Genomic DNA, 14,910 nt, shown 5'->3' with positions numbered 1-14,910 from the left:
AAAACTCCAAAAGGAAGCCCTACCCCCACAGTACTGCAGCAGTCAGCCGTCCCCTCCCAGCCTGGGATGCTGAGGCCACTTCCTGTCTCTGGAGTCCCCCGGCCTAGGCATTTCCTGTCCATGGAGCCCACACTGTGTGCTCCGTGTCTGGCGTCTCTCACTGACCACGGTGTTCTCAAGGCCCCTCCATGCTGTGTCCTTCTGTCCGGAATGGACAGGTGGGTTGTGCCCACATGTTGGCGACCATGGAAGACCCTGCCCTAACCACTTGCAGCTGAGTCTGCAGGGCCCCAAGTCATTCCCGGCAGCTGCAGTGGACCAAGGCGTGGGGTGCTGGGTCAAAGGCGGCTGGACCACCCTGCATCCCTCACCACCGACACAGTCCTTCTGACTGCAGCTGCCTACTGCTCAGGACCACCCCCGAGAAAGGATCTCCAAGAGAGGAACCACAGCTAAGGAACTCAGCTCTGGCTGGGCGTGGCGGTGCGCACCTGTTATCCTAGCACTTGGGAGGCTGAGGCAGGAGGATCCCAAGTTTGAACTCAGCCTGGGCAACTTATTGACTCAACGAGAACCTGTTTCAAAAAAAAGATAAATAAAGAAAAAAAAAAAGAACTAAGTCTCACACTCAGCAGCATACCCATGCCTGCCTCCAAACTAGCCCAAGCCCAGCAGGGGACGACTCCCAACTCATGCTGTCACGCTTCTGGAACTAGAAGCCCAAATCCGGTGTCTCCAGGTACACTCCCTCTGGAGGGCCCAGGGATGGTCCTCGCCGCCTCTTTTAGCTTCAAGTGGCCCCAGTATCCCTTTGCAGTGCTGCCGCCACGCCAGTCTGCCTCTGTCTGTGCACAACCACCTCCAGCATGGCTTTTTGTTGTGGTGCTAGGGACTGAACCCGCACCAGGGCCTTTGCCCTGAGCTCCATCCCCAGCTCTTTTTCTGAGGTTAGGTCACTAAGGTGCTAAGTTGTCCAGGTGGGCTGGAACTTGTGATCCTCCTGCCTGAGCCTCCTGGAGTGCTGGGATGACAGACGTGTGCTACCAACACCCAGCTTCTCTGCTTCTCTCAGGCAGATCAACTTAGGGTCCGCATGGATACTCCAGGGTGCCGTCTTCACCACGAGCTGAGATGCTTTTCCCCAGTGAGCCTTGCGCAGAGGCTCTGGGAGTTGGGGCATACACACATCTTTCTGGGAGCTACCTCTTAACCCGTGACACTGTGTAACAAATTACCAAATTTAGCAGTTTAAAAACCATGCCTATAGGGGCTGGGGATTTAGCTCAGCGGCAAAGCGCCTGCCTGGCAAGCGCAAGGTCGTGAGTTCGGTTCCCAGTACCGGAGAAAAAACAAAAACAAAAACAAAACCATGCCTCTGTTTGAGCTCACAGTTCTGCAGGGCAGAAGCCAGGCCTGGCACTCTAGGTTCTTTGCTTGATCTCACAGGGCCAAACCACGGTGCTGGCTAGGTGACACTCAGCTGCAGCTCAGGGCCTCTCAAGCTCCAGCGCTTGTGGCAGAGTTCAGTTCCCTGCCCAGCATGGTGGCCCACGCCTATAATCTCAGCACTCGGGAGGCTGAGGCAGGAGGATCACTGAGAATTAGAGGCCAGCCTGGACTACATAGGAGACCCTGTCTCAAAAAACCAAAACAGAACAGAATTTGGTTCCTTCTCAGCTCCAGGCCACCTGCTCTCCTCACCATTGGTCCCCTCAAAGCTGGCAAGGATGGACCATGCCCTGCTGTCCACTGTACCATCTCTTTACTTCCTCTTTTGCTGCCAGCCGGAGAAAACTGCCAGGGAGGAATCACAATCTTGACTTCCAAGTGCAAAGAACTAAATTCTGCCAACAATTGAAAGAGCTGAGGGCTGGGGATTTAGCTCAGCAGTACAGCGCCTGCCTGACAAGCATGAGGTCGTGAGTTCAATTCCCGGTACCAAAAAAAAAAAGGAAGAGCTCAGAGCTGGACATGGTGACACACCCCTGTAATCCCAGCACTCGGGAGGCTGAGGCAGGAGTCTTGTTGCAAGACCAGCCAGGGCTACAAAGTGAGCTCAAGGCCAGCCTGAATTGCATGGCAAGACCCCATCTCAAAAAGACCAAAAAAATAAAGAGCTGAAAGAGGTTTCCTCCCCAGAGGCTGCAGATAAGGGCCTTAGAGGGGGACACTTTGCTGAGTAGAGCCAGACTTGGACCTACAGAACTGTCAAACAGCCACCAGGCTTGCAGGCACACGCCCATAACCCCAGCCCTTGGGAGGCTGAGGCAGGAGGATTGCCATGAATTTGAGGCCAACCTGAACTATACCGCAAGACCCTGTCTCAAAAAAATAAAACAAAACCAAAGAAAACCATGACACTGGGGACAGAACCCAGGGTTTTGTGCTAAGCTACATTCCCAGCCCATATTTTATTTATTATTCTGAGACAGTGTCTTGCTAAGATGCCCAGGCTGGGCTTGAACTTGGGATACTCCTCCCTCAGCCTCCCAGGAGGGCTTGCACCATGCCTGGGTGTACATGGTGTTGTTTGTGGGATTCTGTTACAGAGAAAATAAACACAACCCTAACAGAAGCAAAAGGGATGGCAGAGTCACAGCCCACACTGTTCTTTTTGTCCAGATACCTACTTGCTCTGTGGACCAAAAAGGGGCAGAATCTGCTGTTATGGTGTGATGAGAGCAACGGCCCTTTCTGGCTCCGCTCCTGCGGCCCCCAGGATGCACTGTCCCCTGCACAGCGACTCTGTAGGACAAGTGGCGTGGGACTTGGGACTCACCTCATTGGTTCCTCCTTGAGATGCGTAAGTGAACGTACAGGTAAATTTGTCCTAGAAAAGGTGAGAAACAAGACTTGGTAGGGGGTGATTCTCAGGGCAACCAGCACAGGGTCTCAGGGCCTGCAGAATCAGGACTGGAGAGATCCTACCCCGCCCCTCCCTTCCTTCCAAGAGCCCCTGGGTCATCAGAAAGAATGCACACTCCCTCCAGCAACCACCCCTGCAGAAAGGTGCTTTGGGAGCAGACACCTGGGGCCCTGGACGAGAGAAAACCTTTTTTTTTTTTTAGAAAAGTTCTCCCTAAGTAGTTGAGGCTGGACTCCACCTCGCGGGGACCCTCCCGCCTCAGCCTCCCGCGGGTGCCACTACTCCTTGGGAAGTAAAAAACCCTCTGAACTACTTCCTCATCGGTCAAACGGGCTTAACGTAACGCCCCTGGCAGACCACCAGGCTATGAGGGCGCGCTCGACGCGAGCCAACCACGGGCACAGCCGGCACGCAGGAAGGGGACGCCGAGGAAGAGGCTTCTGCTGCCCGCTGGGGCCGAGGCTGGGCTCCCCCCAGCCATGACGGCTCCACGGAAGGCGGCCCGGCGTCCCAGCCTCGGCGGCCGGGTGGGGACCTCGCGGGCGCCGCTCCCGCCCGACGGCGCAGGTGACAGGAGAGGGCGGCGGGCTCACGCCCCGCCCCGCCCGGGAGGCCCTCGTCTCGGCGCTTCCCCCACGCAGTCCCCGCCGCCGGGCCCGCCCCCCGCCCGGCCCGACCCTCGTTCGGACGACCGGGCGACAGCGGCGCGTACCCCGGGGCCCACGTCCTGGGAGAAGGAATGCACGACGCCACCGGGCCGCACGTCAAACGCCACCGTCGTGGGCTCGGACACGGCCTCCGCCGGCCTCAGAGGCAGTGCCGCCAGGAGCAGCGCGGCAAACCAGGCCGTGCCACAGCCGTTCCGGTGTCTGCTGGGCGCCGCCATCTTGGGACCCTGCGCCGCGGGCGGGGGCGAGCGGACGAGGCGCGGCGAGGGACACGTGGGGCGGGCGTCGCGGGCCACGTCTGCGTCCTGCGGCCGCGTGACCCTTGTGCCCCGCCCCTTCCGCTGCCCAGGGCCCTTGTTGGGGCAGGGCTTGGGGCCGCGATGATTGGCTGTACCTCTCTTCCAATGAGTGCTGGTGGGATGAAAGCTTTTGGTCATCTTTAAAGGAGCGCTTTAATGATTGCACCCACAATCGTCAGTGAACCCACAAAATGAGTGGAAGGGACGCGAGGGATCTTACTTGCACTTGAAATTTATCTCTTAAAAATGTCTTTTTTGCCGGCCTTGGTGGCGCACGCCTGTAATCCCAGCATACTGGGAGGCTGAGGCAGGAGGATCGTTTTGAGTTCGAGACCTACAAAGTGAGCTCAAGGCCAGCCTGAACTGCTTATTGAGACCCTGTTTCAAAAGGACCAAAAAAGTTTTTTAAAAAAGTCTTTTTCCCCTTCTGGTACTGGGGATTGAACCCAAGGCATTCACATTGAGCTACATTCCCAGCCTTCTTTATTTTGAGCTGGTGTCTCCCCACCTCGCTATGTTGGTTAGGGGCTTATTTTTGCAAGGGGAACAATATATAGGACACATATTGTATAAGGGTATTTATAATAATCACCCAAAGAACGATATACAAAAGAGTGCAGGAAATCTGTCCACACACTAAGACCAAGGAAATTAGCCGAGGTCCTGGATCCCACAGAAATGTCCTGCATGAGTCCAGCTGAAGGCCTAGAGCCCATAACAATGCCCCCCACAAGTCCACTTGGAGGTCTAGAGCCCATAACAATGTCTCATGCAGGCCTGTTTCACAGATCTGCGCTGGGAAGGCCCAAAGGTCAGTGGTGGAATCTAGAACATCTGTGCCAGTGGGATGAAGGATCTGTGCTAGCAGGCTGAGGGGTCTGCACTGGAGCCAGGAAGCGATGCTCAGAAGAACCAGAGCTCCCCCAAAAGATACCACAGCCATCGCAGCAACAGTGAGGTCCCGAGCTCCTCCGATGATCAGGATGGCCAAGTTCCCATCAGGAAAGCCAACGCAGCAAGCTTCTCCAGGAGACCAGCAGTGCACCATCTTCTCCTCCGGAGCCAGGAAGCGATGCTCAAAGTGAGGACCAGAGCTCCCCCAAAGTGAACCGAAGCCATTCTCAGTGCCAACGAGGTCCTGAGCCCCTCAGAGGGTAAAAACAGCCAAGTTCATCAGGAAAGCCAGCACGACGAGCTCCTCCAAAACAACCAACAGCCTCTCTCAGCTCCCAGCAGCCTCTTAAAAAGCTTCCTTCTCCAGGGCTGCCTCTTATGCTGCTGGCAACAATCCCCACACCCAGCACCACGCTTACCCAGTTCAGCTGGGGGTTATAAGTTGACCACCAGTTATCAATCCACTACACTCGCTAAGTGGCCTGGGGTGGGCTCGAGCTTACCATTCTCCTTCAGCCTTGAGAGTACTGGGATGCCAGGCGTGCACCGTCATGTCCGACAATATGTAATATTGTATTAAATTGGAAGAATATATTCCCTTATATTTATGTTTTTCCTGCCTATTCGTTTTTGTTTTGTTAGACGGTCTCACTATGTAGCCCACACTGGCCTTAAACTCCTAACAATCCTCCTGCCTCAGTTTCCTGGGTGGTGGGATTACAGGCGTGCACCACCACGCCCGGCTGCCTGTTCATTTTTACATGATGCCTGTTCAAATGGCATTTGTAGATGGCTGTCGTCGTACATAAATTCCTTGACATTTCACTGAGTATATTGCTAAGTGTAAAAATAGTGCTTTTTTTTTCTTTTCACCATGGAAATAATTTTCAGATCAAAATTAACTGCAACCTAAAATGCTGTTCATTAACAACTTTCTCTTGGTTGAAAAAGAATTAAGTAGGAGAAGACAGAATGTGAAGCAGGATATCTGCACGGCCTTTAAGTGTTTTTCCCTAAGGTGCTTATGAACAACAGAGAAAAAAGTGGCGATTTTATGGTGGACGGTTGGCAGCATTAAAGTCAGTACTAATGAGAGTGGTGACAGACCCACTGATGAAAGGACACAGTCCCACAGTCCTCTGGGATTCTGCCAGAAATGCATGACCACAGTCTCATCATGAGCTCATCGCTGGGCGAAACCAAACTGAGGGACATTCTATGAAACAGCCCGCAATTCCCTGGAGCAGAGGCTGAGGGACCATGCAAGCGGAGACACTATCACAGGGCGCAGCGTGAAATCCTGGACCACAAACGGGCGCGGGAGCAGGACGGCCCGGCTCTAGCGAGGTACTTGAGGTGCTCGGGTTAGTGGGCGGCAGCAGCGTGCGGAGCTGACCTCCTGGCTGCAGGACTCAGCCTGTACTTCTCCTCCTTAAGGTGTCCTGGCTCTGCGAAGCTGGGAGGTGTTAGGTGGCCCCATGCAACTTCTGAGACATTTCTGGGAGCCTAAAATTATCTCAGAACAAAAAGAAGAAAATGATCCCTCCCTCACAGGCATGTTAAGGAGGTTCAGGGAGGGGATTTAGGCAAAGTTCCTGTTGCAGGATTTGGCACAGTGAGAACTCTAGCTGTTGCTGCTGTGTGTCTCCTCAGGGAGTCTCAGGTTTTCAGCTTTGAAGGGAAATCATCCGTGTGTTTGGTTTTGTTGAGGCGGGGTTTCACTATATATATAGTTCAGGCTGATGTCAGATTCACAGCAATCCTCCCGCTTCGGCCTCCTGAGTACTGGAATTACAGGCATACACCATTCTTTTGGTCACCAATTGCTTAAAACTTCAGGAAAACTGCAGGCGTGGAGGTGAAGAGTTAATCTGATGTTCCTAGTCCTTCTGGACTAGCAAGGACAGAGTCCAGAGGGAAGGTATCGTAGGCAACCCCAAGCTGGCCTCTAATGCACCCTTGGAGGGACTGATCCCGCCACGCCCAGGACAGGAGGAGGGAGGACGCTTAGCCCCGGAGAGCTAAGGAGTTTTGTGTAGGAGGCAGGCTCCTCCAAGGTTCCTGTGACGTTGGGGCTTGATGACTTTCTTCTCGTTTTTGTTTTTTGTTTTTGAGACGGTTTCACTATGTAGTCCAGGCTGGCCTTGAATTCACTGTGTAGCCCAGGCTGGACTCAGACCCGCAGTGATCCTCCTGCCTCTGTCTTCTGAGCGCTGGGATGACCGGCGTGCACCACCCTGCCCAGCAGGGACTTGAATTTCTGCAGCAACATGACGCACCTCCTTGGGTTAGGACGTTTCTTCCTCTTTGCAGAGCCTGCTCTGGACCCATTACCTCACCACCGACCTTCCATGTCCCTGTGAGAAATGCAGTTAGTGGGCAGGTTCTGGGGCTGGCCAGGTACTACAGCTGTGAGCTGTCAGTCTCCTCCAAAAAACGCAAGGCTTTCTGTACATCTCTGGATCTCTTCTTTTCTCTCTCCCTTCCTTCTTCCCTCCCTCCTTCCTCCCTTCCTTCCTCCACACCCGGGGATTAAATCCAGGGCCTTCACACAGCCCCACCCTGCCGCTTGTGTTCATTTTTTATTTTGAGGCAGTGTCTGGCTAAGCTGCTGAGTTGCCCAGGCTGGACCTGAACTTGTGATCCTCTTATTTCAGCCTCCCAGAATGTTGGGAAGAAAGTCCCAAGCTTCTTTTTTTCCCATCTCTCTAAATAAACACAAAAATCACACTGAAGGGATTAAAAGATCCCATTTCAAACATCTTGCTTCCTGGTTGTGACGTGACCCTCAGCTGTCATAAAGATCTGATCAAATGAATATCAGAGTTTTCTCTTTATATTAAGAGATCACAGATGGGGTGGATGTACACTTCGGGGGCACCAGGTGGGAGATCCACTGTGGTGAGTAAACTGTTTGTGTTGCTTGTGGTGTGGCTACAGGAACCTGTGAGGGTGATGGTGTAGGATAGAAACACACAATTATACAGAAAAACTGATAAAATCCAAACAAGGCCCAGAGTCTGGCTAATGGCATTGTAGCAACATCAGTTCCTAGGCTTTGACAGCTTGCTGTGGCCAGGTAAGACATCAGCCTTGGGGGAGCTGGTGCAGGAGCCACGTGACTGTACTGTTTTTGCAATTTCCAGCGTGTCTACAGGTGTTGTAAAAATTTTTTTGCAGTGTTAGAGATTGAACCCAGGGCCTGATGCATGCTAGGCAAATAAATGTTCCATCACTGAGCTGCACCCCAAGTCCTAGTTTTTATTTTTAAAATTTTTTATTTTAATTTTATTTTTTGACACAGGGTCTCACCATGTACTTAAGACTATGTAACCCACATTGCCCTTGAACTTGTGGGGATCCTCCTGCCTCAGCCTCCCGAGTGCTGGGATCACAGGCATGCACCACCACACCTGGCAGTGATGCACACCTGAAGTCCCAGCACTCGGGAGGCTGAGGCAGGAGGATCGTTGCCAGTTCGAGACCAGCCTGGGCTACGAAGTGAGCTCAAGGCCAGCCTGAACTGCATAGCGAGACCCTGTCTCAAAAAGACAAAAAAACCAACCAACCAATAAAAAAAAAAAAAAAAAAAAAAAAAAAAACCCTCCCCATGGAAGAGAATTGTGAGTTCCAATTAGATTTGCTACTTTTTCTTTGTGAGACTGAGAAAGATAAAACTATTTGACATGTAGTACAATGAAGGAATGAAACAGGAAAACTGGATTTCTCTTTTGGCGGAGACACTTTGGAAATACTCTTCAAGTTTGCATGTGAATTTTTTTTTTCTTTTTTTTTTTTGGTGGTACCCAGGGCTTTTATACTGAGCTACATCCCCAGCCTTTTGTTATTTTGGGACAGAGTCTTGCAAAGCCACTAAGTTTCCCGGGCTGAGCTCAAACTTGCCATCCTCCTGCCTCTGCCTCCTAGAGTTCTGAGATGATGGTTGTGCGGCTGCACTCGTCTTGAACATACCTTAGACAAGTCCAGGAAATTACCATATGAACTCACACAGAAGCCCAAAGCATGTACGAAGCTATCTGTTTCAGGAGCATTTATAGGAGGGGTTGGTCAAGCCTGGCCTATAAGTCACATCCGGCTGGCTGCCTGGTTCTATAAATAAAGCTTTACTGGCACACAGCCACACCCATTCACCTACATTTTATTTACTACAGCTGCTTTTGTGCTATAAGGGCAGTTGAGTCCCTTGATAGTGAATTGGGGAAATAAGTCCCAGTGAAATCAGACAAATGCAGCACCATAAGGCAGCACTATACAGCTAAGAAGCTAGAGTGAGTACAAAATTTAAGGCATGGAGGAGCGCCTGCCTGTGGGCAGACATATATGCACTGAGGGTTTGTGAAATATGTAGGAGACACCTAGGCGGCCATGCTGGGGCGGCTCTAATAGCTCTCCTCTAGATATACCTTTTTTTTTTTTTGGAACAGGGTCTCGCTATGTAGTTCCAGCTGTCCTTGAACTCACTCTGCAGTCCAGGCTGGCCTTGAACTTGTGGCAGTCCTCTTGCCTCAGCCTCCTGAGTGCTGAGATCACAGGCCTGCGCCACCACGCCCAGCTATAAATATACTTTTTGTACTGAGGTGTTTTTTGGTGGTGGAACTGGGGACTAAACTGCCAAGGCGTTTGCACTGAGCTGCATCCATAGTGCTGTATTTTGAGGCAGGCTCTCACTGTTTTCTAGGCTTGAATTTGTGATCTGCCTCAGCTTCCTGAGTAGCTGGGATTATAAGCGCCTGACTGTACTGAGATTTTAGAGTGGGCTTCCAGAAGTACCGGGGAAGGGGACTGAGCATGGTGGTCCCTCTGTGCTATTGGAAAGGGCCCAGGCACTCTCACCAGGGTCTTGCTTGGTGTCTCGACTGCTGACATCATGTCCTGTCCAGCTGGCATCTCCCGGGAGCAGAGCAAAGCCTCTGGACGAGCTCAAGGACCCAGCAAGGGTGCTGCCTCAAGGGCACAGACCCGCTCATCTCCGTAGATGCTTAGGGACACCGGCTCCTGGGGACAGCTGCATTGTCCTCTCTGGGCCTGTCCACTAAGGGGCGCAGCACCGTCCCGGGGCGGGCGTGCAGTCGCCCCACCCGCGTCCTGGGCAGGGTGGCCCTGGCCCCCACCCCCAGGGCAGCGCCAGGACTTAGGAGCCTCACTCAGGCAGGTGGCAGCGTCCCGTCTGGAACTGTTTAATGAGTCTGCTTCTTACACGCATAATTATAAAAGAATAAGAATCGACAAAAATATTTTCTTTCCATAATATGTAGAGGTGTTTTCTTTTCTTCCTTCCTTCCTTTTCTTTTTACTTTTTGCCCCAACTCCAGGTGGAGAAGGGAAGGAAGCGGGACCAGGTCCCTACAGTGGGCACAGCTCCCGCTCCCAGCCCCGGGACCCTGGTGTCAGCCAGGCAGACGTGTGTGGCTGGGGAGGGGCCGGCCAGGGGCAGGAGGGCTCCCTGTGTCCACAGGCGTCGCCCTGGCCATTCTGTCCTCTGGGCTTTGGGACACACGGGGTGCACGGTGACAGGCGGACACCCCGACTCTAGATGTGGGCGCCCCTTGCTTTGTGTCTCTTAAATAGCTATGCAAAACGCCCCTCGGGAGACAACACAGCTATGAAGTGCGTGGCTGGCGGGGAGGACAGGCATTGCATGCTCCTGTGCTGGGGACGGTGGCTGCCAGCCTGGGGGGCCGAGGCCTGGGTGGGGGGCGCCCAGGGCCGGGGCTCCCTCGCCTCCCAGCCTGGCTACCCCGGGGTGTTTTGGCCAAAGCGCCTGGCGCTCCAGGGCCCTGCGGGGCTGTGGCTTCCTCCCCTGAGGGGAGGGGTGGCCTGAGGCAGTGCCACCTGGGGATCGGCCACTCTCTGTCCTGGCAACCAAGAAGCAGCAAGCAAACAAACCAGGAGCGATGCAAAAAAAAAAAAAAACATGAGTTCGATACCAGGTACTGGAAAAAAATGAAAAAAAAAAAAAAAAAAAGGATCGAAGGCGTCGGGGCGATAAAGGCGGCGGTGCTGGCGGCTCCTCCTGGGCCACGGGGCCGTCCCCTGGCCGGTGGGTCGGCGGGCGGGCGTGGGGTCCCTAGGTCCCTCTGCCTGGCCCCGGGGTTGTGCTCTGACGTGAGGCTCGCGGCGGGCAGCAGGCGCTCAGAGGTATTCCTGGAGAAAGTGCAGCAGCGTGACCTCGTAGTGCTCGCCTGACTCGGGACAGCGGATACTGTGCCTCTCGTTGGGGTAGATCTGCAGGGAGAGGGGGACACCGGCTGAGGAGGGGCACCCCGGTCCTGGGGCTCCACCCCTGCTTCCAGAAATGGGTGCCCATGGGCCCTTTGGGAGGCTCAGGAAAGCAAGGCCCACAAGGCTTCTCGTTTTGGGAGGTGTGGAAGGCTGAGGGAGGTGCCAGGCCTCCTGCCCCTAGGCCAGCTGAGTGCCACCCGCTGGTCCCGGGAGTCTTTGGGGCTCAGTCCGGTGCCCTGGCCTTCCTTCCACCACCCTGCTGTAGCACTGGCCCTGTTTGAACTGCATAGGCTGAGCTCCAGCTACCCCAAGGTAGCAACCAATCCTGGACTTGTGTTCTCTGGCCCTTGCTACCACGTGAGGGGACGTGACCAATGGCCACAGTAGCACTGGTGCCAGGGCCACGCCCATGGAACGACCCAGGCCTCCTATCCCGGGACCAGCTGATGCCCAGGCTCTTGCGTGGACAGAGACAGAGGCACTGGTCATGCTTCTGGCGGTGAAGTGGGTCTCAGCAGCACCCTGCTGCCCCTGGGGCTGGGGACAGGGTGACACCAGCCCCAGAAGGTCCCAATGGACCTAGCCAGCAAGTGCTGGTTCCTCTGCCCAGTCCCTTTCTCTCTTTCTCTTTCCTTCCCTCCCCCCCTTTCTTGTGTTGGGGATTGAACCCGGGGTACTCGCACTGAGCTACATCTCCAGCCCCTTATTTTTCACTTTGAGACAGGATTCAGTTCTCTAAGTAGTCCAGGCTGGACCCAAACTTTTCATCCTCCTGCCTCAGCCCCCACAGAGCTGGGGCGACAGACATGCATCACTGCCCCCATCTGAGGTGGGTTTCTGAGCCATCTTCTCCCGTCCAGGCTCCCGGATGTCAGGTGGCCCACTGCCCAGGGAAGTGAGGCACCAAACCACCCACTGGCCTCCTCCCCTCTACCCTGGGGTCCTTCCAGGGGGACACCATCCCTAGCCTAAACCTTGGACAGGGCTCACCAACCTGCCAACAAGACGGCCCCTACCCCCGCATCAGCGCCTCACCCAGCCGGGACTCTGCCTTCCTCCTCCCTCCCTGGCCGCAAGGCAGGACCTGCCAAGCCCTGGCTCCTGGAAGGCTGTCCCTGACTATCTGTGACCTGGTTTCCTCTGTGTTCTATGGCAACAGTGCGGTACCAAAACAGAAGCTCCGCCCCTTACAGACCCAGCCCTCCTTCTAATAAAAACCCTGAACTCAGCACCTTAGCCCGATCCCTAACTGAAGCCTTTCCGGGCCCACCCCTTACCCTCGCCTCACCCTCCCTAAGCCCCGCCTCCCACCAAAGCCCACCCACCTCATGCGATGCCCCGCCCAACTAGAACTGTCAATCACCTGACTACGCCCTGCCCCCCTTCCTGCTCCAGCCCCTGGTGTCCAGTTCTCAAGCTTCTCCTCCTACACCCTAGGGAGCCTGGTGTCCTTCCCTGGCAGGCCCGAGGCACCAGAGGCCACGCACCTGGAGTTGGTAAGGTTTCCCCGCCCGGATCAGCTGCGAAACGAGGAAGTTTGTGTGGAAAAAGTGCACATTTTCATCCAGGAAGCCGTGGAGGATCAGCAACCGGTTGGGCCTGGAAGATGGGGCAGGCGTTTGAGGCTGGGGTCACTGCGGGGGCTCAGTGACAGTCTCCAGCCCTGGCGTGGCACAGCTGGCAGTCAGGGTAACCGCGGCTCCATGCAGGGAGGAGAGGGAGCGCACACCTCGGGAACTGGTGGGTGACAACATTCTAAACCCACCCTCGCCCAAACTGCCCACTTGCGGCTGCTGAATGTATGAAAAGCGGCCAGGATGCCTGAAGACGTAAATTCTTATATTTATTTATTTGGTCTTTTTGAGACAGGGTTTCACTGTACAGTTCAGGCTGGCCTCCAACAGCAATCCTCCTGCCCTAGCCTCCGGAGTGCTGGGGTTATAGGTGTGCACCACCATGCCTTGTCTAATTATTTTGTTTTTGAGACAGAGCCTCCCCATTTAGTTCAGGATGGCCTTGAATTATGTAGCCCAGGTTGGCCTGGGACTTTCAGGGATCCTCCTGCCTCAGCCTCCAGAGTGCTGGGATTACAGGAATGCACCACCACGCCTGGCTTTTAATTTTTTAAAAAATTTAATTTTTAAATTTTGAGACTAGGTCTCGCTAAAGTGCTCAGGCTGAATTCAAATGTGCAGTCCTCCTACCTCAGTCTCTGAGAGCAGTGGGATGACAATCATACACCTCCATGCCTGGCTTATTTTTTCCTTTTATAAAAGAATCTACTGAGGTCAAATTTACCTACTCTAGGGCTGGGGATTTAGCTCAGTGGCAAAAAGCGCCTGCCTGGCAAGCGCAAGGTCGTGAGTTCGGTTCCCGTGTACCGGAGAAAAACCGAAAAAAAAAAAAAAAAAAATCTACCTACTCTAAGGCAACTGTTTTAAGGCAAGGGTTCAGTGACATCTGGCGCCCCTGCAGTAGCCCGCACCCCACCACTTCTGGGTGCAGCATACTGCCGACCGCCACCAGCAGTCGCCCTGACATCTGCTAATCTGTGCGGTCTGAGGAGTCATCCGTGAACCGGAATGTGGACACGTGCGCCCCCTGCTGGTGGTCGAGGTCGGGCGGCCTCAGGTCAGGCTGGGCTTTCATGTTGCCCTGGAGCCCAGGTCACCTCCACAGGTCCCGGGACACTAGCCAGGTGGGGACACACCAGAGAATGCCACCAAAGCCAAAGCATGAAGGGGACATCTGGTGCCTGTTCTGATGCTATCACCCTGTAGGTGCCCATGTCCCAGAGCAGAGTGCCAGTGGCCATGTGACACGTGTTCTGGGTCAAGGAGCCCAGGGCTACATTCAGGGTGGTAAAGCCAAGAATGATGGCTGGGCCGAGGATGTAGCTCAGTGGCCCAAGCGCCTGCCTGGCGAGCTCAAGGTCCTGAGTTCGATACCTGGTGCCAAAAAAAAAAAACCTCAAAAAACCAAGAAAGATGGCGCATGCCTGTCATTACAGCACTCTGGGAGGCTGAGGCAGGAGGATCACAGTTGAAGCACAGCCAGGGCAGTTTAGCAACTAAGGAAGACTCTGTCTCAAAAAAAAAAAAAAAAAATGCTGGGGCTGCTGTTCTAACGCCCTGGATCCCACCCCCGGTGGGACAAATAACAACAAAGTAAACCCTGTGGCAAGCACTTTAGGGGGGCAAGGGATGGGACTGTGTGAGAAGTGGGGAACCATCTTTTCCGTCTTGGCACGGCTCAGGGCGAGCAGGGCCTTACTCGTTGGGCAGCTTCTCCACGTGCAGGGCCACGGAGCCCGCCTCGTAGCCCTGCTGGTTGTTCTCGGGCACATCCATGTAGCGCTCCGTGTACCCGGTGTCGTAGGCCATCCACACGGTGACGGGCGCGCCCGCGATCGCCACCTGGGGGCACAGCGGGCGGGCGGGGAGAAACGGAGACAGAGGCATCGGTCGGGGAGCAGCGCTGCCCGCTGTCCGGGCCTCCCCGGAGGCGTGGGGCTGGTCATGCATGCGAGTGGCGGGGAAGGGGCCCTGGCCGGGTGTCCCCAGGGCTGTCCCTGGGGCTGTGTGCTGCTCCGGGGAGGAGGGCACCGCAGGAGGACACGGAGGGCCCGGCCCCGCTTCCTCCTCCTCCTCGTGGCCGCCGCCCCGGTGCCCCGACTGCGCCACCGGCCTGGGCCCCCTCCCCGAAGCTCTCCACACCATGCCCCACCTCTGCCCTTCCGAGGCCGGGGTCCCAGGCTCAGCCTCCCACAGAGAGCTGCCGGCGGGCTGGGGCTTTTGTGCGGCCGGATGCCATCCTGGGGTCGGCGGTGGCGGGCAATGAGGAGGGGGGCTCGGCCCCGTGGGGCTGCTGCGGAGAAACAGCCACTTGGCGAGGCCCCTGGCGCGGGCGCCTCCCGGGCGGTTGGGCGCGGTGGCGTGGG

At 55.2% G+C, this 14,910-nt stretch overlaps 2 protein-coding genes across 5 annotated transcripts in view; both read right to left on the bottom strand.

Annotated features, from left to right (window-relative positions):
• Mydgf (myeloid-derived growth factor) overlaps window positions 1–3,831 on the bottom strand; it is a 10,390-nt gene extending 6,559 nt beyond the window's left edge. Inside the window, exons 1-2 of one of the 2 annotated variants that reach the window (XM_005405788.2) lie at window positions 3,579–3,831; window positions 2,780–2,830 (exon numbers count right to left, since the gene is read on the bottom strand). In XM_005405788.2, coding sequence (XP_005405845.1) covers window positions 2,780–2,830; window positions 3,579–3,752 — 225 coding nt within the window. In that variant the 5' untranslated portion in view covers window positions 3,753–3,831. The remainder of the gene's footprint in view (window positions 1–2,779; window positions 2,831–3,578) is intronic. The other variant, XM_005405787.2, reaches the window with a different exon arrangement.
• A 6,857-nt stretch (window positions 3,832–10,688) lies between these two features.
• Window positions 10,689–14,910, bottom strand: part of Dpp9 (dipeptidyl-peptidase 9) — a 32,413-nt gene continuing 28,191 nt past the window's right edge. For 2 of the 3 annotated variants that reach the window (XM_005405783.2, XM_013505184.1), the window contains 3 exons: window positions 14,244–14,386; window positions 12,458–12,569; window positions 10,689–10,973 (listed from right to left, as the gene is read on the bottom strand). In XM_005405783.2, coding sequence (XP_005405840.1) covers window positions 10,881–10,973; window positions 12,458–12,569; window positions 14,244–14,386 — 348 coding nt within the window. In that variant the 3' untranslated portion in view covers window positions 10,689–10,880. Of the gene's footprint in view, window positions 10,974–12,457; window positions 12,570–14,243; window positions 14,387–14,696; window positions 14,838–14,910 lie in introns of those variants that run through there. The other variant, XM_005405786.2, reaches the window with a different exon arrangement.

Source organism: Chinchilla lanigera, unplaced genomic scaffold, assembly GCF_000276665.1.
Source record: "Chinchilla lanigera isolate Chin_1 unplaced genomic scaffold, ChiLan1.0 scaffold00094, whole genome shotgun sequence".
Lineage (NCBI taxonomy): Eukaryota > Metazoa > Chordata > Mammalia > Rodentia > Chinchillidae > Chinchilla > Chinchilla lanigera.
This window is presented reverse-complemented; position numbering and strand designations above follow the sequence as displayed.